Raw genomic sequence first — 24,700 nt, forward strand, 5'->3', positions numbered from 1 at the left:
TCCCATGTTTTCTTCAAGTGCGGTTGGAGGTTGGGAAGGAGATGGGGACAAGGAGACTTTCCAAAAGGATTCAGAGGAAGAAAAGAAGTGTCAGGAAGTTTATTGAGATTTTTAAGTAATCTTTTCTCCAAAGTCTCAGTTTTGATGCTCAATTTATTTGCTGCTGCTTAATTCAGGATGTTAACCAGTCCCTAGGCACAACGATACTTCCTCCTTACTCTTTCAAAAGGTGTTAGGCATGGGACAAGAGAGATAACCTCTCTGGGCAGGAAGCTATCGGCCAGAGAGCCCAGAGAGGGCCCAGTGGAGTTAATCTTTTATTTGAAGAACCTGTCTTAATCATTCTCCATCCCCCACACCAGCCCAACCACAAGCCCACACACTTCCACACACCAGGAAAAGTACAGCCTGACCTGTGTCTCTCCATCATGGGTGATATTCTCCATGTGAGCTGAATGCATGAACATGACACACTGTCATCATAATCAGTGGCTCTTGACAGCCGTGGTGTGGACAGCGACAAAGACTCTCTCCTTGACGTAACTCTAGTCAGGTTCCTGTAAGCCCTAAAGCCCTGATGTTGAGTTCTTTTGTTGGACCATTCAGTTTAGTTTTAGCAAGAATCCTGCAAGGTCAGTTTAGCAAAAATCCCCCACTCTTGATATCTGATCAAATTCCTCATCTTCAACTCTCATCACCCTCATCCGCCTTCAGCAAGAATCATGTTGATTTAGTCTAGCAAGAATCCCCCTTGCCTTGATGTTTCCTCATAGTAATTTTCCATCCGCTTACCCCTGCCCTCCTTCTTGGCTATAAATTTCCACTTGTCCTCTTGTATTCGGAGTCGAACCTGATCACTCTCCTACTACAAAATCCCATTCTAGTAATCCCCTGAATTAAGCCTGCCTTACCATCCTTAACAAGAATCATGAATAATTTTTTCTTTAACAAGATGGATAGGGGTAAAATTCTCCAGATCAGGCGATGGCCTTGCATACCCTGAAAAAGACTCAAGTGTGATTCAGAAACACACCTCTAAAAGGACAAGCTCCACGCTCCCTCAACCCCAAGAATCCATCTCTCCTCCTGGAACTCGCTAACATCACTCTCTTGAGTCTTCTCCTCTAAGAAAGCCAGTGATGGCACAGTGGTTGTATTTGTTTCCAAGGGCTGCCTTAACAAAGTACTAGAAACTGAGAGGCTTAAAACAACAGAAATTTATTCTCAGTCCAGGAGACTGGAAGTCCAAAATCAAGGTGACAGCAGGGCCATGCTTCCTCTGAAGCCTCGAGGAAAGAACCCTTCCTTGTTCCTTCCAGCTTCTGGTGGCCCCAGGTGTTCCTTGGCTTGTAGCAGCATAACTCCAATCTCTACATCCATCTTCACATGGCTTTCTTCCTCTACATCTCTGTATCCAAATCCTCCTCTCCCTTCTCTTACAAAGACACCGGTCATTGGATATGGGACCCACTAATCCAGTATGACCTCATCGTAACTTGAACACATCTTCAAACCATATTTCCAAATAAGATTACATTCTGAGGTTCCAGGTACACAAGAATTTGGGGGGACACTATTCAACCCACTATCATGGCTAAAACCATGGCCTCTAGAGTTCAAATTCTTGCCCTGCCACCAACTAGCTGTGTGAATTTCGGCAATTCACTCAAGGTTCACGACTGTGTTGTTTCACCAATAATGTGTGAATTTTACCTGCCTTCGGGAGCTACCGTGAAGAGCAGATTAGACAATGCTTGTAGAGTCTTTGAGCACAGTGCCTGGCACTTGGTAAATGCTCCACACATGGAAGCCATTGGTCATTATCTCCCATCAATCTGATCTTCGGCCTTCTCCAGCTCTTTTGTGGCTTTTCTACCCCACTACCCTTTAGATGTTGGTTTTTCCTCAGTTCTTTCCTTGAACGTTCTCTTCTTTCTGTGGGCAGCCCCTCCCTTCAGGGAGCTAATCTTCTCCAAGGCTTTAACTGACAGTGTGTTCTGATGACTCTCTTGGGAGAAAAACTTTCCTTTTCTAACTTGGGTCCAGTGCTTGGGGGCCTGCAAATTTAACTGGAAAAAAATACAGATTAACAGAAGAAAAGACAAGATATGTTTTCACACATGCAAGCAGGAGAGCACACAGAATGGAAAACTCATGGGACTGCCCAAAGGAAAGGTGGTTTTTAGGGCTTTAACAGGAGAATATGGAAGTTTCTGTTGAGCTTTTTGATGCTAACAGGTATGGGCAGTCTGTCTTCTTGGCAAATGAATTTTCAGGAAACTCCCCAGGAGGGAGGTTAACAGCAGCTGTATTTTCAGGAGGCTCTGCTTTAGGCAGATAAGGGAAGTTCAAAAAGATATCTTTCTGCACTCAAATGTTTTGACTTTAAAATAATCTTTATACCAACTCTGGGGATCTGAGAGGGTCCCCATATTTCCCTCATCTGAAACGTTCCTAGAAGTTTCACACACAAAAAAAGAAGCTAGGTTGTTTGCTGTGGAGAGAGATTCATGTTAGAAATTTTGAGGTAAAAGATCTGCCATGGGGGAGAAGAACATAGATTAGAATGAGGAATCAAAAAGAAAAACAAAGATTAATGATTGGAGCAGAGTATACACACGGTTTCTGAGTCCAGAAGGGAGCCAGTCGAGAAGATTTCTAGATGTTGGGTTCGAAACGTCTTTAGTGAAGATGGTAATGGTAGTGTCATAATCATGGTTATTTCCTGGAGCAAAGCGTGGAAGACACGGGCGTTTGGTGAACTTTCTGAGTGGCCCACATCATTGTGGTGATAAATCCTTTGAAGTTATATGAAATCATCCAGCTTTGACTTACAGTGCTTTGAGAGAAGGGCAGTTTTAGTTCTTGGTGAAAATGTTAATTACTGATAAAATGCACGAGACAGTGGGAGCCACTTTACAAAAAGATGAAAAATAGCACAAAGACAATGAACAGGACTAGAATCTGATAACCCACAAGGACGCCTTATAGTATTCCATTGAAACATAAACTTTCTCTCTACAATCACCTTCTATTTTGATCAAAGATAATCAAAGTAAGATTATTCTTGATTGCAAAATAAGTCTGGTTTCATTGGATTTGGCCTATATCTTTACATAAGTGCAGCAAGAAAGGTAACTGACCACAACGTCTTTTTAAATTTGCTTTGCTGGAACTTTTCATGAGGAATCTCAGATTGTACTTTTAAAAACGTACTTGAGGCTAAGAACCCAAGCCAGGAACTCACCACCAGACTTCATCTGCAGTTCCTATAGATTTGGATGAATGCCTCTCTTCTTGAGGTCCCCAGAATATCCTAAGGTTCCTGGGCCTGCCAGGAAGTGACTTTGCTTACTCACCTGCAAGGCAGAGAACCTGCAATCCAGATAATAGGCCAGTTCTTCCAAGAGGGCTTTGTAAGAATTACAACATGAAGTCAACCTTTATGGTTCTCAGTTCCTTAAAAGTGTCTGATCTTATCTGATTCTGTGCACATCATTCTCCAATATGGCATTCCAGTCAAAGCGTTGGTTATATAACCAATTTTTCCAACTATATCCTGTTACAGGAAGGACAGATTCTCTTGAACTTCTGCAAAGAACTATATTGCCCTGAAAATAAGAATACTCAATAAGAGTTTCTGAATTCTGGAAGGATCAAATAGGGAGAAAAAAATAAATGTTCCATTTTTGTTTAGAAACATATAATTTTATATATAGCTTCAGAGAAAAGAGTTCCCTATATCCAGAAGATACATAAAGAACCAGCAATGTTCCAACAGAAAATTCATAAAAATTATAATGATTCTTTGTTATTTCATTCAGTCCCATGTAATTAATTCTTGTTCTGCTTGTTCTTGGGTTGGCGGTTTCGTGAACCCATCAGCTTCTCGATTGCAGTTCTGGAAAACTTTCTCAGTCCAGTGGTACGATCTCAAAGTTATTAAAACCATCAGATGCCTATACCACAGAGCACATGTAATAGTCCTTTCCGTGAGTCTAAGATCATCCTTTTGTTGAAGATGAAGCATTCTGGCTCATAGCTCATTTCAAGAGCTTTCAGAAAAGCATCAGAGTAAAACAATAACTATCTGTGAATGACAAAAGACTTAAAACGACCCTGCTTAAAAATTTGATGAGGGGCCTGCCTCGTGGCTTAGTGGTTAAGTTCATGCATTCTGCTTCAGCAGCCCAGGGTTCGCTGGTTCAGATCCTGGGTGCAGACCTACACACTGCTTGTCAAGCCATGCTATGGCAGGCATCCCACATATAAAGTAGAGGAAGATGGGCACAGATGTTAGCTCAGGGCCAGTCTTCCTCAGCAAAAAGAGGAGGATTGGTGGCAGATGTTAGCTCAGGGCTAATCTTCCTCAAAATAAATAAATAAAATTTAAAAATTAAAATAAAAACTTGATGAAAGTTCATTATAAAAATAACACAATTTGACTAAGGAAATTTGATTGTTTTGGTGACATACAACATTTTAAATAATAACTGGAATCATGCCTGATAACATTATACCAGACATATAATGAACAGTGAGGGCATTGACAAATTTCTAGGAATTTCATAAAATTTCTCAAGTACTTATATTAATAACATTATCCATATAAATATAACCTAGGGAAAGTCAAGCATTACTTGGTATTTGACAATGCTTTCCATGCAATTTAACACATCAAATAAACCTGATCAGTTGAACATCTCTCTTTTTTAAAAAGGGAGAGACCAAGAGCTTTTCCAGGGGCCCTTGGGGACACCTCAAAGTCAATTTGAGATCAAGAAGACTTCATTTAGAATTTGATTTGGGGAAGTTGTCAAAAATGTCAAAGGGTTTAAACAGTTATGAACCAGGTGCATAGGTCACTATGCAACAATACTTAGTGGTCCATTTAACCAAAATAACAATAAAAGATTTCAAAAGTAAATATAGGGAGCAACGTGATTATTTTAATAAAAAAAAGACAGCTCTTTTAAAAAGTGAGAAGACTCATTTCTCTTAAATAATCAAGAACATGATAAGGACAACACAGGAAATTATTCTAAGACACAGAATCCTTGTTTCCTAGATGGATCATTCAAAAGGTAGAGAAAACCTTTTATAATCTCTTACTAAGATGACACCAACAACCCAAGAAACTCTGTCCTTTTAAGAGAGAAAATCAAACACTGGTTTTGCATTGGTACACTATTGATATTAAAGCTCATTTTACAACCTTGCAATAAAACCATTCCATCCTTGCCAGCTTGACCACATAACATTAAAGTCTCTCTCTCTCTCTCCCTCACTCTTGCAGATCCTTTACAACCTTCTGTATCCATTCAGGTTTTTCTCTTTCTCATTCTGGAACAACGTTTAAACAACTACTTTAGGACAAAATTACTCTCTTTTTTCCCTTAACAAAAACATATCTTCACACCTTGTATACTTTTTCTTATCAAAAACACATCCTAGTTTCCTTGCATAATTTTCATACAGGAGTTTTTCTTTTCTTCACCTTCATTATTTCTAGCAGTTTCATTTATATATATTGATTATAATTTTCAACCCTTAGTAACCTTTATTTTCCAGAGAAAACTAGGAAGCAGACAATTGTGAACTGTCTGTCATATACTAGCATCCTATAGTAGATAAGCAAATTTATGAATATACTGTCTCACAATTTCTAGAGGTATATGCCTTCTCATAGCACAATTTCTCAATGTAGCAAAAGAACATGTTTAGTAACAGACTCAAATGTTTTTAGTCTCTATGTAAAAATAAGAAGCCAAAAGCATACAAACTTAATTTATGTTCAGTAATTAACATTTCAATATTTTACTTTATTCAGAATTGACCCAGATATGTAATCAACAGCTACCATGTAACTTAATTTAGTATAGCTTTAAGGTGGCAAATAAGCAAAAAGATTTGGGAAACTACTTTTAGGCAGATTTATTATAGAACATAGTTATTGTTGAAATAAAGTTTGCCAGAATAATGACTTAATTTGATTAGAATTAAATCTAGAAGTTTTATAATCTTAAACATGTAGTAAATATAACATTAGTCTATTTGACTAGCAAACCCAAATAGAATAAAAACACACGCTTGTATCATTCTCGATGCTGATACCTCAGAAAACACAGCTGTTCTTATTAAACCAGCAATATTAGACTAGTCTCATTTACCCAAATCACGCGAACTTAAAAACTTTTGGCTTAGTATTTCAGAGAGTTTGGGGGATGTTTAATTTCTATAAGTGTCTATTTTGTCAAAGTCAATTAGAATAGAGCTTCTTTATTAATTTGGTAATACCATCCAGAGGCAGGAAAATATCATTTATACGTAATATACATACCTATACAGACAGATGCAGATACAGATCTTATAGTTTTCATTCTAAAATTTTAGCCATGAATCAGGCATAAATACAGTGCTATAGACTGAATGTTTATGTCCCTCCAAATTCATGCCCTGAAACTGGAATTCCCAATATGGTGGTATTTGGAGATGGGGCCTTTGGTGGATAATTAAGGCATGCGGGGGAAGCTTTAGTGATGGGATCAGTGCCCCGATAAGAAGAGACACCAGAGAGCTTCCTCTCTCTCTCTCTCTCTCCCCTTCTCTCTTTCATTTTTCTTTCTTTCTTCCTTTCTCAGCCATGTGAAGAAATAGTGAGAAGGCAGCTGTCTACAAGCCAGAAAACGGGCCCTCACCACAGCCCTACCACACTGGCATCCGGCTCCTGGGCATCCTGCCTCCAGGACTGCGAGAAATCAATGTTTGCTGTTGAAGTCCCCCAGCCTGTGATATCTTGTTACAGCAGCCCAAACGGGCTAAGACATACAATCATCTAAATTTCACTAGTTTATATGTAAGAGTTGATTCTCGTCTTTGCTCCACTGTATATTTTGATCCTAATTGTGTTTCCGGCAAATGGAATAAGTTGTTACCTGCTCACCATGGGTGTAAAGCTTTTTACTAATATTTGTGGAGGAGACTTGTAAGATTTTTCCTTTTTTCCTAACACATAATCTAATGGAGGCTGTAGACTAAATTTTGTTTCCAATTAGTCTTTTTCTTTCTTTTTCAGCCTCAGATGGTTGCTTTTAAGGGTTCCTGAGTCTCTTAAGAGTCTATTGAAAGGAGGGCCAGGATTACTACAGTTCCAGTGACTATATGAAGTTGAGGGGCTGGAGTGGAAGGGAAAAATCTTAGGGAAGCCAGCTTGGGAGATATAAGCTTTCTCAAAGAAACTGTTGACGTTCTAAGTTATCCTTAGTAAAGTCATGCCAACAAGAAAGGAAGCAGACAATCAGTGCCAGACAGGCAGAGCATACGGTCAGCAGGGATTTGAGAAGGAGGAAGTTTAGTCTACTGAAAAGTTCCCATAAGAGCCACAGGATCAAGTAGGAGAACAGAAAGACCTTGAAACAAAAAGCCAGAAAGAACTTTCAGCCCAAGAGGAGAACAGAGAAGCCTCAAAACCAAAGCCAGGAAGGAGAACTTCCAGCCCAAGAGGTTCCTTCCAAACCAAGACGCCAGATTCTAACCCAGCTTCGGAGAGCATACTCCTTCCAACTGTGACTCAGACCATAAGCATTTTTATGGCTTAACCGTGGAGACAAAAGTCATCCCCAGAGAGGGCACAGAAGATGCAGCCCCATACCCAAAGGTAGCCGGGGATAAAGAAAATGAGGATCTCCATTGCCACAGGTGATAAGCAAAGGCAAGGAGGAAAGAGAAGAGGGTCCTTATAGGATGAGATCCTTTAAGATTTAGACTTAGGCAAATCCCGTGAGAGCTGGCAATGGTCAGTAGGACACCAGTCACAGATGGGTGCCCAGGCTACTCACATTTCTGCCTGGCTGACTACAAATTCTTGGGGCCTCCAACCTGATGGTTGGCAGTTGACCTGACAACCTGCACCCCCCAGCAGGTGGAAAACCAGATAGAATTCTCTCTCTAATTTCCAAAGCCAAGCTCTGAGGAAGCAAATAACACTTATAGACAGCATGAAACAAGAGAGCAGCACAAGATACAGGCACAAGGCCTACCTATAACAAGTCACAGCATCCAAACAATGAGTCATAACCAAGTTATCTCCTATAAATCTAAAATTTGGAAAACCTTTTTAGAAAAGACAAGGAGAAACTCTTACTGCCCTTACTCGGCCAGACCCAGAGCAGAATCCAAGAGTCTGACTGACTGGGAAAAAAAAGTTTACCTTGGCCCAAGTGGTCAGACGTCCTGGGATCTCAGGGGCAGTCTCCAGAGTGATGAGGGAGTCCCAAGCATCACATCCTCATAGCCAAGATTTTTCCCCTTCCAGCTCTGGCCCAGTGGTTGAGACCTGAAAATTTAACTGAGAAAAAGACAGATTAACAGGCGAAACGGCAAGGCATGTTTCCATAGCTGCATGGGGGAGCTCCTAGTGATGTGGATCAAGGCTGCTCCAGGTAGAGAAGCCCAAGGTGTCCCAGCCTACATGCCAATCTATATGACCCAATGCATCTTATGGTGTGGATTAGGGCTGCCCCAGGGAGAGAAGCCCAGGGCATCCTGGCCTACATGCCAATCTATATGACCCAATGCATATCTAAAGTTATACAACCACACAATAACCAGACCCACCTGCACTGATACCATTTAATGACTTTTTTTTAAAATTTTTCTTTAAAGATTTTATTTTTTCCTTTTTCTCCCCAAAGCCCCCCCGGTACATAGTTGTGTATTCTTCGTTGTGGGTTCTTCTAGTTGTGGTATGTGGGACGCTGCCTCAGCGTGGTCTGATGAGCAGTGCCATGTCCGCGCCCAGGATTCGAACTAACGAAACACCGGGCCGCCTACAGCGGAGCGCGCGAACTTAACCACTCGGCCACGGGGCCAGCCCCCCATTTAATGACTTTTTACATCATCTTTCCTTTGTCTAGTAAAAATAAGTCACATACCCATGCCTTCTAAATTTAGCCTTAACTCTCAACACATTGCAGCTCTTCACTGCCCATGGGTCCTGTCCCCATGCTATTCCATACTATTCTCTGAATAAAAGAGCACTACTGCCAGACTTTGAGAGTCCAAGAAATCTTTCTTTCGACTCCTCAACTCACCGAGCCCACATCACTAGTACTGGGGAAAAGGTGGGTATATATCAACTTAACAAAGGGAAGGGGTGTTTAGGGCTTCAGTGGGAGAGTATGGAAGGTTCTACTGGGCTTTTTGATGCTAATGGAATGGGCAGTCTGTCTTCTTGGCAGCTCAGTTCACAAGAAACTCCCTCGGAGGGGCTTAATGGCAGCTATATTTTCTAGAGGCTCTGATTTAGACAGATAAGGAAATTCAGATAAGATTTCTTTCTGCATCTTCTGTGCACAAATGTTTTGACTTTAAAATAATCTTTATACCAGCTCTGAGGGTGCCAGAGGGCCCCCGCAACTGCCAAATAAATTCCCCAAGTATCAGCCTCTGGAGCCATCCTCCTAGTTCATGTTCCAGCTCTGTTTTTGAGAGCTGAAAGGCTGGGTAAATTACTCAATCCTCTGTGCTTTAATTTATAAAATGAGGGTAGGGTGGTGTGAGGATTAAATGAATCCTATATGTAAACCATTTGGAACTATGTCTGGACATAGTAAGAGTGATATAAGCATTTGTCATTATTATTTTTATTTTGTCCTATAAGCATCTCAAACTCAATCCTTCCAAAACTCAACTCTTCATCCTCCCTCTAAACCTGTCCCTTCTCCCAGAGTCTTTCTCACATGGTGGCACCATCATCAGCCTCATCACCCAAGTAGAAGCCTTGACTCTGATGCTGGCCCTGATAGCAGTTCCCCTATATTAAACCCAGCATATGCGGGATTAAAACCAAAGCACTCTTTCCCTGCTTACTCCCTGGATCCCCGGCTCCAGAATCCACTATCTGCCATGGAAACAGATGGCCAAGGTCTCCTACCTGGATTCCTTATCATCTCCTCCTCCTTCCTGCAAGCAGCATCCCAAGGCTGACCACAGGCTGATGGAAAAGCTCCGACCAGCAAAGCCACTGACTCCCCCCACCTCTCTACAAGCAGCCACATTCCTCACAAACCTTTAAAATCCCTCGCCTCCCCTCTTTCGGGGAGATGAGGTGAAACGAGAGAAATTTGAGGGCTCACTCTCATCTCCAGGCTGATATCACCCGAAATAAAAACCCTTTCCTTGCCATAAGCCTGGTGTTCCAGTTTTTATTTGGCCCCTCTTATGTGGCAGGTAGGGAACCTATGTTTATAGGCAGTAATAACTCCTCTCTCTCCCTCAACCCCTATGTAAAATAAATCACCAAAACCAGTTGATTTTGCCCCATAAATATTTCTTGAATTTGTCCTCTTCACTCCATCCCTTTTGTGGTAGAGTAGATTATTGTTCAGAAAATATTCACTCCCCCTACCCCCCAGCCCCCGTCCTACCTCCATGAGAGGAAGGTACGTTCCTGCCCTGTTGATGTTGGATTTGGCCGTGTGACTGGCTGTGGGCAATGGAATGATAGAGAATATAACTCTGGCCATGCAGTTAGACTTGGTCTCTTGTGCTCTTGCTGTTTGTCATGTGAACACATCTTCAGGTAGTCTAAATCATCTGAAGCACAGTGACACACAGACATGTGAACAAGACGAAAAAGCTTATGCTTGTGTGTCAATGAGATTTTGTGGCTGGTTGCAAATTAGCTATAAATAGTAATAGCTACCTGATAGATCTTCCTTTCCTGAGTCAGGCAATTGCCTCCTAATTGGTAATCCTGCTTCTAGCCTTATCCTCTCAATTCCATCCTCAAACAGCTACCCAGGTACTCTACCTAATGTACAAATCTGAGTTGATCTGATTTACTCAGAACTCTTCAAAAGTGACAGAAACCAAATTCAAGTCACTGTCAGCAAAAAAAAAAAAAAAAAGTGAGAATTTATTGGCTTGTGTAAAGCATCTAGGAGTAGAATTAGACTTCTGGCATGGCTGGATCCAGTTGACCAAATAAGTTCATCAGGAACATGTCTCTCCTTCTTTCGGCTCCACTCTCCTCTGTGGATTCATTCTTAAACAGGTCCTCCCCAGTGGTGGAAAAATTGCCACTAAGAAGTTTCAGGCTTAAATCTTACAATTTTATTAACTCCAAAAGAAAGTGAATACTTCTTTCCTAATTGCTTCAACAAAAATTCCTGGAGAAGACTCTCATTGGACTTGTTTGGGTCAGATGCCCTTCCTTGAACAAATCACTTTGACCAGGAACATGCAATACTTGGCCTGGAGCCTGAGAATGGGATCGGCCCCACCCAATTTGGTAAACTGACATTGGGTAAGAAAAGGGTTCCCCAAGGGGAAAAGATGGGATTTGTTACCAGAAGGCAGGATACCAAGCAGTCAAAAGCAATTGATATCCTAACATCATTCTTCTGCCTAAAGCCCTTCAGTGGAATGGACTCCTCATCACCATTAGGATGAACTCTGAGTCTCTTGATGTAAAGTACAAGGCCCTCCATAATTTGATCCTTTATACTGTTCCAGCTTCACCTCCCTGTCATTGTGTGACGTGCCCTTCAGGCTCCCACAACACTGCACATCATGCCCTATGCAGCCTCCAATCTTGAGTCATATGTTCCCCTTCTCCTGAAACACACATCCTCTTTCCCTGGCTAACTCCTACTTACTCTTGAAGGCTCAACTTGGATCTTATCTGGGCTGGAAAGATCTCTCTGGACCACCCTGTTCCAGGCTGTGCTCCCACAAAGACATGCTTCAAAATTTTAACACTAAGGGGTTTAGCATAGCATAGTCACCCAGTAACTGATAAGAAATAAATGAATGAGGAAAGAATAAATGAATGAGTGATAGAGAAGAGTAGAATTTCAATAAAAATTTTCTTAATGAATGGATTTGGTTTAAAAGGGGAAATTTATTGCATCCTATAACTGAAAATTCCAAGGGAAGAGCTGAATGAATGGAGAGATAGATAGATAGATGAATAGCTGGAAAGATGGATGGATGGACAGATGGATGGAGGATGGATAGATGAAAAAATGGATGGATGGATGGACAGATGGATTGGATGGATTAGGTGGATGGATTAGGTGGATGGATGGATGGATGGATGGATGGATGAACAACTGGAAAGATGGATGGATAAACAACTGGAAAGATGGATGGATAGATGGATGGATGGATGGATAGATGGATGGATGGACGGATGGACGGATAGATGGATGGATGGATGGATGGATGGATGGATGGATGGATGGTTGGATGGATGGACAGGTAGAAGGATAGGTGGATGGATAATTTGAGTAGTAAACCAACCCCTCGTCTTTCAGTAGTTTGGGAAGTAGGCTAGAGCAATGACTTTCAAGTCATGGGCAGTCTGTGCAGACCTGTCTTGTGAGAGGTTAAAGCTATGTTTGAGTAAATACAACTCTAACCACTTTCACCAGGCACTTGAGCCTCAGGGGGAGACAGATGAATGATACGGGGCCCCAGTGGAACAATTGGAATGTCCTTCGACAGAAACTGGGTGCTTTTTCCTGAGACAGATTAACTTCCTGGCAAATTGCAACATGCTTGCCACAGCTGGAGGTGGATGAAGAATCCTGTTTTTAAAAGCCCTCAGAGATCTTGAATTTAATTAAATGAGCACTTTGCACTCTCCCAGAAGGAAGTGAAACAAACCCCTCTGTTTCTGAACTTGAAAGGACCTGGAGCCTCCTTCTTTTGATTTGGTAAGAAGCTGTGAGTTCCGCCTCTCAGGGGCTGGTGCAATAAGCGGCACCCTGCCTCAACGCCTCATCACCAGCTGAGAACTGTTCCCAGGAGCCCTGAGGGTGGACAGTGTGAGCAGCTTCTTATCAGACACAGCCCTGTTTTGCAGGATGAATTTCCATCAGGAGGGAGGAGGGAGAAGAGCAGAATTGTCTAAAAAAAAATTGAAAGCAGCTACCAGAGCTTGGCCTATCCCCAGTAAACTGTAAAAAGACGCCCCAAACTTCCTGCCCCCCAGCTGCAAGCCCAGGCCTGTTTCCTGGCCTACGGACCATCTGCCACCTCCAGGGACGGAGCAGAGCTGTGGGCCAGCTCACGGGGCCCCATCTCTCCTGCTCCTTCCTTGGAAGACATCAGGCTCTGCTGAAGCAAAAGGAACCTTCTGTAGTCAATTTTCAGGCTGAATTACTTTACCTCTTGTCCTTCCTTCCTTCTTTCCTTCTCTTTAGCCCAGCTGCCCTGTCATCTCAAAAGATTCCTATTCAGTTTCTGGGGTTTTTATGGCCAAAAAGAGGGGTCATTTCCAGTAGCTTGCTGCCTCGCTCTCTCTTTGTCTTTCTTTCTCTCTCTTCCTCCCATTCTTGACTCCATCTCTCTCCTCCCCACCCATACCCTCCCCCACCGCCACCTGAGTAAAAACAAAAGGCCCTCAATGCATCACCCAAGGTACAAAAGAGCAACTCCTAGCTGACCAGTTGCCTACTTCTCCACAGGCAGGTAGGTCCTAATGAGTAAAGACAAATGGTCCCCACGAGGCACAGGCTGTAATGGGAAGTGATTTCCATTTATTCACAGAAAGACCCTCCACTTTAAGCAGGACTCTGCAGTAGTTAGCAGCGTGAATTCAGGAGCCACGCTGCTGGAGGTCAAATCTGGGTTCCGCGCCATATTGGTTGGCCCTACTCAGTCAAGTTACTTAACCTCTTGGTACCTCAATTTCGTCATCTCTAAAATGGGCATGGTTGTGATGGTTACCTTAAGCCATCCATGTAAAGTTCTCAGCACGTTGCCCGGCACGAGGCAAGTGCTCTGCAGCCTCTCTATTCAAGTGTCCTTCAGAATCACACCCGCCCCTCCCTGCTGATCCTCTAATCTCGGATCCTCGATCCTGTCTCTCAAATGTGTTGTGTCATCACTTATTTGCAAACATGTCTATTTGATTTCAAATTAAAACACTTTTGAGTCAAATTAAAAACAAGACACATGTAGGGGGAATAAAGAAAGGCTGACAGACATGTTAGTAAACAGCGAAATATTTTCGAAGGCTGGATACAGAGAGCTCAGTTGCCAGAGGGTGCAAATTGACAGACTTTGGATATGAGGAGACACATGAATATCAGCAGAGGGACATTGCTCTTGGATTAAAAACCCAGGAACACAAATCCCTCCTCCTTCCTTCCCACCAGCTCTCAACGCTCCACTTACTGGATGATCAAGGCCTTGTGGCCTTCCGTTTACGTGATCACAGTCTGATCCTGATTGTTCCCATAACTCATTAACAATTCTCCAAGTTAAATATTAAATTATTCATACGAACAGTGTGGAGTGAGCCAAATGCAAAACCTTCCTGTTAGGGATGTTGGCTATTCAGCCAGCTATTGACAAAAGGGAGAGAGAGAAGGAGAAAGAACTGAGAGCCACACACCCCAATGGACGCCATGACCACAGAGCTTTCAGAGTTCACGGTGAGGCAGGTGGGGGTCCCTGGACAGTCACAACTCAGCTGCAGATAGTCACGAGAACCAGAACAGTCTGCCATGGGGCTCTTCCATTTCCAGGAGCTGTGGGAAAGGCCCATGATGTGGGAAGACTTCTCCTGTCCTCTCTACCGGAGAGCTGGGGAACCAGGATTCCTCACGGCCTCATCTTCCTGGAAACTCCAATGAGCAAAGGCTGATGAAGGTAACTTCTGAAGCCTGAATCCCAAAGGTGGGGATGTCTCTCTCCTCCCTCTATTCAGAGCTTCCCAGACTGGGGCTTGTCTCAGGTTTCACTGGCCAAAGGCAGTTCCAGGACCGAGGCGAGGGTCTGGCTCCAGAGGACAGCATCTCAGCTCTTCCGCTCAGGGGCGCCATCCTGCAACGAGGCGTCTTTGCCATCTGCTGCCTCAGTGCCAGCCTCCAGGTTTGGCTCTTCTCCCGCAGGCTGTTCTCCAGGTTCCTGAGACTCCCCCACAACCTTGGTGCTCTTGCTAGAGTGGCATCCCATCTCAACCGGATGCTAAGGGCTGAGCGCCCTGGGATGTTCCAAGAAGACGCAAGGCTGTGCGGCTGATCCTTGGGTGCCGGAGTTAAATAACCTTTCCTCAGAGCACTGCTGAAAGAGAACTGGTTGGGTTTCTATGGTCACCGGGAGATGCCAAGCCCAATCTGCATAATGAGGCCCCCCTGCATGGGCTGGGCCGGGCCTGGACGGCTGCCCTTCCTGCTGACCCAGCGAGTTCCAAGCACTGAGCCCCATTCATTCCCCGGAAGAATTCTCTTTTGTCTAACCTTTAACTTCTTTACAAGTTACAACCCCCCACCTAGTTACCTGTAAACACCAGGGCGTGTCCTCACAGGGAAAGCCCCGTTACCACGCAACTAGCCTGGGGGGGGGGCCCTCCCGGGGTCACATTCAGTTCCGCGATTCACAGACCCCCCGCTGGGAGGCCGTTCCCCTACCCTAGAGTGCCAACCCCACCTAGGGCTGAAGAATAGGGAGGGCTAACACCGAGGACTCTGGGGGTTACCCAAACATGGAGGGAATGAAAAGAACTAGCAGGCTAGCAGGGACCGAGGGCCACTCGGTGCCAAGCACAGTTCACATTCCTCATCTTGTTTAATCCTCACAACACCCCAAAGAGGCAGATCATATTATTTAATCCTCGTTTGACAGATGGAGGCACTGAAGCACAGAGATGGAGTAATTTATTTAAGGTAGTTACTAACAGCCAGGAAATAGCAGAGCTGAGATTTGAACCGAAGTAATCGGATTCCACTCTATCACTACGCTAATCTATTTTAAAGACCCCATCGGCCCATCTTCACACACCATCAGAGATGTCATCGGCTTCCTTGGCCTGTCATTGCTCTTTTAATCTGGGACACGTGGGTTGAGGTTTTCAAAGCTGTGAATGAATGATCTCTGATGTAAATACTTCTAGCGAAGCCTTGCAGGCTACGGAACTGAAGTGAGCCCCTCCTGAGTTCTATTCCACTCTGATTTTATTTTCTGATCACCTCACTTTCCTTTTCCTAACTCTAAAAAAAGGGCCTGGTAATCCTAACCCAGCTCCTAGGAAGCTGGAAAGAGGATCAAGCAAGTCTGTGAAGTGGCTTTTCAGAAAAGCACAAAAATTTATTCTTTCCCATATATGCACAAAGCAGTCAAAGGTGACATCAATTCCCCTCCACTTATGGAGGACTGGTGCACGCCAGACTCTGACACTTACATAAGTCCTTTCATCTACTCCTCACAAACAGTCCTAGGAGACAGTGTTGTTGGTTCCACTTTAGAGTTGAAATCATTAAGTCCAGAGGGGTTAGGTCAGTCACGCGCCTGGTTAGCAGCAGCTCAGGATGCTGCTTCCCAAGCCTGTGACCTCCCCATTCCCTTTTCCCTCTCACCCCCACCCCTCCATGCGCCCCATCCTCCTCTCCCCACATCTGGTTAATACCATTCATTCTCCTGGACCTGGGCATTCAGTGATCTGCAAGAACATGGTAAAACTCCCCTATAAATCACCTTTCTTTGAGTGAACGTCTTGCCAGCTGGGCTGGCAGAGTAACAATTAGGAATACATTATGATACTGTCGACTTACCTCTCCCACATAAATGCCAAAGTACAGTTTGGGGCTGTTAGGGTGGAAGAGGGAGGCTCCATTTGCCTTGCAATTAAGAGTGCCTAATTAAGGCAAATCCTCATTTGGATATTGGGATCCTAAGCTAACAATCCTCCTGTGAAGTCTCCAGATTAATCATGCTTAGCCCAAGTGAGCACAAGAGACAGGCAGCAGGAGTTCGCAGGAGCCAGGTAAACCCTCAGGTTGAGCTTGGGTTAGTTTAGAGACGTGGTCGGTGGGAACAGATGAGAGCCCTTTGCTAAGCGAACGTGTGAGAAGCCCCACCCTGCCTGTGGCCCTCACACCCGGGACCAGTTACATAATTTGTGGGGCCCAGTGCAAAATTAAAACATGGGCCCTTGTTCAAAAATGATTAAGAATTTCAAGATGATGACAGTAGAACTTTAAATGAAGCACGGAGCCCATGAAGCCAGCCCTGCCCACACACAACCTCCTCAATTCTCAGAAATGTATTCACCTCTGATGAGGACTGCAATTTGCCGGATCACCAGCTGTCTTGGCCTAGGGGACGTTGCCCTAGGAATAGAATGAGACCAGAAGAAAGACAAGAAAAGAGAAATGGTGTATGGACAGCCCAAAGTTGGATGGGACCTCAGTAGGACACTTTCAAAATATTTTCAGTTTTAGACTGCTTCCTTAGCTATTACTACCTACAAAATGCAGCACACAAAAAAATACCAACATAGAAAATACAAATAAAAACTCCTTGGAAAAAATACTGACAATACCATATGTTGGCAAGGCTGCAAAGCAACTGGAACTCTCAGATAGTGCTGATGGGAATACAAAATGGTACAGCCACTTGGGAAAACAGTTTCTCACAAAGCTAAACATACACTTATCATAGAACATTTACCTGTATTGGTCTGCTCAGGCTGCCATAACAAAATACCGCAGACCAGGCAGCTTAAACAATAGACATTTGCTCACAGTTCTGGAGGCTAGAAGTCCATCACCAGCGTGCTGGCAAATTTGGTTTCTGGTGAGAGCTGTCTTCCTGGTTTGCAGACGGCCAGCTTCTCACTGCATCCTCACTTGGCCTTTCTTCTGTACTCACGAATAGAGAGGGCTCTGGTGTCCCTTCCTCTTCTTATAAGGACAGCAGGTCGGTGGGATTAGGGCCCCACCCTTGTGACCTCTTTTAACCTTAATGACCTTCATAAAAGCCCTATCTCTAAATGCAGCCACACTGGGGATTGGAGCTTCGACCTATGAATCTGGGGAGAACACATCAGTCCATAATGTTATCCCAGGGCAAAGAAAACCTATATTCACACAGAAACTTGTACAGGAATATTTCAAGGAGCTCTGTTAATAATCAGAAACTGGAAACAACCTGAATGTGAATGGATAGATAAACTATGGTACATTCATATGATGGAATACTACTCAGCAATAAAAAGGAATAAACTATTGATAATGTAACAGTTTAGATGAATTTCAAAGACACTATGTTGAGTGAAAGAAGGCAGTCTCAAAACGTTACCTACTGTTTGATTCCATTCATATGACATTCTTGAAAAGACAAAAATACAAGGATGGAGGGGGCCAACCGCATGGCCAGGTGGTTAAGTTCGTGTACTCCAGTGGCCCAGGGTTCCGCCAATTCGGATCCTGGGTGCAGACCTACGCACAGCTCATCAAGCCATGCTGTGGTGGCTTCCCACATAGAAGAACTAGAATGACCTACAACTAGGATATACAACTATGTGTTGGGGCTTTGGGGAGAAAAAAACCTAGGAAGATTGGCAACAGATGTTAGCTCAGGGCCAATCTTCCTCACAAAAAAAATATATGGATGGGGGCTGGCCCCGTGGCCGAGTGGTTAAGTTCGCGCGCTCCTCTGCAGGCGGCCCAGTGTTTCGTTAGTTCGAATCCTGGGCGCGGACATGGCATTGCTCATCAGACCACGCTGAGGCAGCGTCCCACATGCCACAACTAGAAGAACCCACAACGAAGAATACACAACTATGTACCGGGGGGCTTTGGGGAGAAAAAGGAAAAAAATAAAATCTTTAAAAAAAAAAAAATATATGGATGGAGAACAGATCAGTGGTATCACTACAAAAGTGACGGGTTGAAGGAGTTTTTGGGGTGATGGAACTGTTTAGTATCCTAATTGTGGTGGTAGTTACACAAATCTATCCATGTGTTAATATTCATAGAACTGTACACCAAAATTTTAAAAAGTCAAATTTGCTGCATACTAAGAAAATTATTTTAAAAATTTAAAGATCATCTAAACAAAAAAACAAATAAAAACTGTTTGCAAGGAACCTAGGGGCTTATTTGCCATCTGGTCCTAGTTCTCAAGATCATTTAAAATCCTTTCTTTTCTGCTTCTCACTTGAACAAACAAACAAACACACCTGCCCCTAATTTTGCTCAACAGCTGTTTATTGAGCTACATGGTACAGATTTCCATTTGGGGTTTTGTGCAGTTTCTAGAACCTTAGTGAATCGCATTTAAGGGGGCCTGGGTGTGGAGGCTGAGAAGGCTGTGTACAGAGGGCCATTGTACAGCCATGATGTGGGTCAAGAGAGTGGCCAGCCCAAGACACCCTGCAGAAAGAGAGCTGGGGGAACAAGCACCCCCACCTCACTCTCCTGCCTCCCTCTGGTCTCTCCCAGGGCTCCCATGGGCCAAACTCAACTTGAAGTCAGTGGGCATAGAAGCGTTTGGTCTTGCCCATTTAGGTCAGCTGTCCAGGACGCAAAGCAGGGTGGAGAGGAATGGAAAGTGGATGTGGAGAGGCAACCAGAAGACTCTAGAGGCAACCAGAAGTCCCTAGCTCCTGCTCTCAAGGGCCACAGAATCTGTTGGCGGAGGTAACAGCTTCATAGGGAATAAAACTACGAGGCAGAACGCAGTAAGTGCTTTAATACAGGGAAGGGGTCACACTGGAAAGGGGATAGAGGAGGGTTTCCTGGGGCTGGACCTAGAAGGATGAGCAGAATATCAGCTGCTGGAGGAGAAAAAGGACATTATGGCCAAAATGAAGAAACGCAAACCTCTCCCTAGGAGTTCAGTTTAATTCACTCCTTTATGGAAAGGCAGCTAATGGTCACGGTTAGAAGCAACACTGTCAGCCTAAGAGGATCCTAGATGCTCTCTAGGATCTAGGACCAATGTCAGCTAGAGAATCCGTAGCATTCCATAGGGATGGAATGCTAATTCTACAGTGTACATGCTGTGTGGCCTTCATAAAGTTGCTTCACATCTGTGACTCTCTGTTTCCCGGACTTTGGGGAAGAGTCAATGAGACAGCATACATGTCATCTTGCTATTACACCTCATAACATCTGGCAGGGTTTGCAGATGCAATTCATGACCAAAAAGAGATCAGCTTACTCCTGCCAATCACAGATACACAGTGACACCAAAAGTCCAGTTGCCATTCAGTCCACAGGGTCAGCCTCACAAGACCAAGTGCCCTTCCTGGGATGGGCATCCGGGCCCTTCCCCCTTGGTCTCTTTGGCATCCCTCCCTCCTTCCTTTTCTACCCCTCCTTCTGCCAAGGTCCTGACACCATCCTGTACATGTTCCTAGAGCCCCCCTTTCTAGCTCCACCCACTTTGGACAATAGAAGAGTCTCACCCTTTTTAATAGAGCATCACTCTGGAAGATAAATAAGACCTTTCCTACTGAAAATAGGCTATATCTCATAACATAACTGTGAATTTATTAAAAAACAAAATGAAACAAAATTCTCCCTTTCAAGGAAGGGATGGGCAGAACAAAAGAACAAGAGGGATAAATGGAGAGCAGCTGGTCCATCCTGTCCCATAGCTAAAACACAGTGTCCAGCACACAGTAGGTGCTCAATGAACACTAGTGAAGTGCTCAAAGGCGAATGTTCTGCAGTCGGGCAACCCAGATTCAAGCCCTGGCCACACTACTTGCTAACTCTTCCACCTCAGGCAAATGAGTTGAGAATTATGAGTCTCGACTTCTTCACCTGTAAAATGGGGAAAATGACAGTGCCAACTTCATAGGATTATTGTGAGGATTAAACTAAACAGTCAATCTAAAGTTCTTAGTGCTTAATACCTTACAAATAATAATAATAATAATTATTATTATTATTATTATTGACTCTGCTTCTACCTCAAAGAGACCACCTATGGAGAAAACAGACCTGTTGATAACTGTAGTTTCCAAAACACTGTGATTAGTGGAACGGGAAAAATGTTAGGAGAACTCAGAGGAGAAAGTCTTTTGGAGGCTTTTAACCTCATCAGGTGATGCCTGACGTCAGAATCCTGGAGGTTGTAATCTAGGACCTTGCCTAGGCATGCTTTGAGGGACGGTGGGGTGAAGTGCCGGGACGGAGCTCTTGCAAAGACTGGTACCAGAGCGGTCTGGAAGTGACTCAGAGACACTTGAAAGTGAAAGAATGAGAAGTGGACCTGTCAGCTCTTCCCTGACCAGTTCACCTTCACAAGGGCACCTGCCTGCCATGAGTAGGCTGGGGCTGGCCCCCGTCAGTCACACACACACGCACACACGTGCACATGCACAAGCACACGCTGCCCCTTGCCCTTCCAAGCATTGCCTACAGGTGATACCTTCTCCTCCCCCTCTGCCCTTGGTGGTCACTTCGACCAGGTTACACCAGCACAGAGAGGCCAAAGATTAAGTAGGCACACACAGGTGGGGGATGGGGAAGTTGGCACAGACCTCACTTTCACAAAATGTCTCTAATATTTCCACTAGTGATGTTAATTATCCCCAGATATCACACAGATAAACTGCCAGGATTGAAAGATGACATTCCCCGTATAACTCTGCAAAACTTCTATTCACCGCCAGACACACTGCCTTCGGTGCCCTATAAATTCATATTTTTTTCTATAAATCCTGTACTTATCCTGTAAAGAGCTCAATTACATTGTATTACATTTGTGTGTGTGTGTTACAAGTGTTAATTTGTTACATTAAATGTGAATTCAACAAGGACAGAGATTTGGGGGTGTTTTGTCCTACGTGGTATCCCTTGTTTGTAGAAAAGTGTTTGGCACATGGGTGCTTAGTTAACACTTGTTGAACGAAGAAATAAATGAAATGTAAGCACTTTGAATAGTCCACCAGTTTTGTAACCCTGTTTTGGCATGTCTTCACAGAAAAAATAATAAATACGGGAAGCCTCAGGAAAGGAAGGCGGCTGAGGGTTCCCAGTGCTCTGAAAAAGCCTGACAGTGGGACTCCCCTGGACGCTGCACTTCGTTGTCACCTGATCTTAATTATCAGCTAATAGGTTCTTAGCCTAGGGCAGGTTTACCCCCCCCCCCCCAGACAACGACTAAGGGGTGGCTACTGACATGGCCAGGGAGTCGGAGCCTCTAAATGTCCTGCAGTGCCAGGACAGCCCCAACCAAAAAAATGCTAGGGGCGCCCGGGTGAGAAAGATTACCTGGGTTGCCAACTCCTAAGGGACCTGACGGTGTCCGCAGCTACACAGGGTCTGACGCAGACTGAGTGTTAATAAAGTTCAGCCAAAGAGCCTGAAGGGAACAGGGTAGGAGGGCAAAATGCGGGCGGGGCGGGAGGGATGTCAATAATAAATGGTTGCTGGTAGGGGAAAGGCCTCCGTAGGCTTGAGAGAAACCCAGTCCCCTGCATCTTCTGATGCTCCCAGCATAATTAAAAGAGAGGCTCTGCCAAATTGGGGTGTACTGAAAGCTTTTGGATGGAAGGAAAGATCGCTAAGTCCAGCCAGGAAAATCCCAGTACGGATCCCCGGCCGGAAGCCAGGGCCTGGCTGCCCCTCCGTGCCCCTAAGAGAAAGTTCAGCAAGTTCAGTTCCCAGCGCCCTCTAGGGAGGGAAGGTGGTCCCACCCAGCCGGGATCCGCGCCCGGGAGCTCGGCGCGTTGGAAACCGCCCACGTGGGCAGCCCCGGCGGCACTTCCGCCCGGACCGCGCTCCCGCCTCGCGGCCGCGCGCCCACTAGGTGGCGCCTGCGCTCCAGCGGCGCTCCCGGCGGGGAGGCCAGCTCCAGCGGAGCCCGGCGACACGCCGAGCCCCAGCCCCAGGATTCCGCGGACTGGAGCGCAGCGCCGGCAGCCGAGGTAGGATTCCCGAGCCCCGGGCCTCTTCCTCGAACCTCTGTGGTTGGGGTGGGCGGCGCGGCGGCCGCCGAGCCCCGCGTGCGGTCTGAGCGGAGAAGTCGGAGCGGCCACACGTGTTGTTGCCTAAGGGGACCCGGGGACCCGCGGGCTCCAGGCTGGGCCTAGGGGCAGGCAGAGCACCAGGTCGCTGCACGCAAACCTCTTCCCCTAGCCTGCGACCCTGGAAAGCCTGCCCAAATCTCCGCACGGCAAGTCCTAAAAGGAAAACGCAATTCCTAGTGCCCAGAGCGACTTCAGCTTTGGAGCTGAATGCAGAAAAGACCCGGAGCCCCATTTCTCAAACTTGGCTGCTCACTGGAAACGCTCGGGGAGCGTTAAAAAAAACCTGCTGATGCCCCAGTTCCACCCCCTAGAGACTCAGATGTAAGTGGTCTGGGTTGGGGCCTGGATATCTGCATTTTTTAAAGCTTCCTAGGAGATTCCAGCTAGGGCTAAGTCATAGGACCCTTGATCCAAAGGGTTAGAGAAAACCTGAGGACGGGTGTTGCAGCCCAGAATGCTGATTCTTCCCTTTCTCCCCCTCCTCTTGTTTAATGTGCCTTTTAAGCAGGAAATATCTCTGCCTTTGAGCTGTCAAACCCAAGATAACAAACCAACACCCTCCTTCCCAATAGGGCTGGTTCTGAAAGGGTTGAACCGAAAGTGGGCAGGGAACAGAAAGACGCTGATGTGGAATATGACAGAAGACTCACTAGGGAGGGAGGGTGGATCCCACAGAAGTTCAGGGGGCCTGCTGGAGCTGCCCCCATCATTTTGGTAGATGTAGTGAGCAGGCAGAGTAAGAGCCCTTATAACTAATAAATATGACCCCTTATATTTATATAAGAGCCGAGTAGTTACCAGCGTGGGCCTGGAGTCCCCAGAGCCAGCCCTTCCTTATGTGACCTTCGAGAACCCATGAAACCACCGCTAGCCTCGGTTTCCTCATCTGCAAAATGGGTACGATAGTGTAAACCTCTTAGAATTGCCAGGAGAATTATTAACAGTGAGAAATAATGTTTCCTACGGGCATCGCTGGGCCAGGTGCTGTGCTAAATGTTTTCTGTGTGTTGCCACAGTGACCCCTCACCATAACCCACAAGGCAGAACTGTAATGACCCCATTTGATAGCTGAGGAAGCTAGGGCTCTGAGAGGCCAGGGAACTTGCTCACAATTATATAATTAATACGAGGCAGATCCCATGTTTGTACCCCAGCTGTCTGACTCCAGAGCCCGTGGGCACGTATGATCATCTGCTGTTTCCCTTGGTGAGTGAGGATCGTAGAGAAAGCACTTGGCACAGGGCAGCTTGGGGCGCATTCTCCGCGAGCACTAGCTATCATGGCTGCAAATGAAACACTTTCACTGCATCGACTCATTCATTCATTCAAAATATAGTTATCCTTGAGAGCCTACTATGTGCCGGACAGTTTTCCAGATGCTAGAGATAAAATGGTGAGTAAGACAGAGGTAAACCAGCCTCAGTGAACTCCCTCTAGTGAATGGGAGAAATGAGAAGAAAGTACAGAGATCCTCATTTGCAGATTCTGTGTTTACGAATTCTCCTGCTTGCTAAACGTCTTTGTAACCCCCAAGTCGATATCCTCAGCAGATTCACAGTCATTCATGATGTGTGCAGAGTGGGAAAGAATTTGAGTCACCCAGCATGCGTGTTCCCGGCTGAGGTCAAAACAACATGGTGCTCTGCCTTCTTGGTTCACCTCTTATACTGTAAACAAGGGTCCTTTTTGTGATCTATTTAGTGCCACGTTTTTCGAATTTTTGTTCTTTTTATTGGTGATTTTGCTGTTTAAAATCACCCCCACGCATGGTGCTGAAGGCTGTCTGGTGTTCCTAAGCACAAGAATGCTGTGATGTCCCATAGAGAGAAAATACATGTTGGGTAAGCTTTGTTCAGGTATGAGTTGTAGTGGTAATGGCTGTGAGTTCAGTGTGAATGAATCAACAGTATATATTAAATA

At 44.9% G+C, this 24,700-nt stretch overlaps 2 protein-coding genes and 1 long non-coding RNA gene across 8 annotated transcripts in view; 1 reads left to right on the forward strand and 2 right to left on the reverse strand.

The window, feature by feature from the left end:
• Window positions 1–1,200: 1,200 nt before the first annotated feature.
• Window positions 1,201–22,399, reverse strand: LOC139042369 (uncharacterized). The gene is made up of 3 exons (XR_011499054.1): window positions 22,023–22,399; window positions 8,210–8,347; window positions 1,201–3,611 (listed from the first exon to the last, which is right to left on the reverse strand). It is a non-coding gene; the product is annotated as an uncharacterized lncRNA (long non-coding RNA).
• CHD9NB (CHD9 neighbor) lies at window positions 14,000–15,097 on the reverse strand. Its single transcript, XM_070500609.1, has one exon. The coding sequence runs from the start codon at window positions 14,968–14,970 to the stop codon at window positions 14,812–14,814; it is 159 nt and encodes a 52-aa protein (XP_070356710.1). The 5' UTR covers window positions 14,971–15,097; the 3' UTR covers window positions 14,000–14,811.
• A 98-nt stretch (window positions 22,400–22,497) lies between the features above and the next one.
• CHD9 (chromodomain helicase DNA binding protein 9) overlaps window positions 22,498–24,700 on the forward strand; it is a 228,646-nt gene continuing 226,443 nt past the window's right edge. For 5 of the 6 annotated variants that reach the window (XM_070500252.1, XM_070500257.1, XM_070500261.1 and 2 more), the window contains exon 1: window positions 22,549–22,678. The gene's annotated coding sequence lies outside the window, so the exon portion shown is untranslated. Of the gene's footprint in view, window positions 22,679–24,700 lie in introns of all 6 variants that reach the window. The other variant, XM_070500253.1, reaches the window with a different exon arrangement.

The sequence above is a fragment of the Equus asinus genome, chromosome 28, assembly GCF_041296235.1.
Source record: "Equus asinus isolate D_3611 breed Donkey chromosome 28, EquAss-T2T_v2, whole genome shotgun sequence".
Taxonomy (NCBI): Eukaryota; Metazoa; Chordata; class Mammalia; order Perissodactyla; family Equidae; genus Equus; species Equus asinus.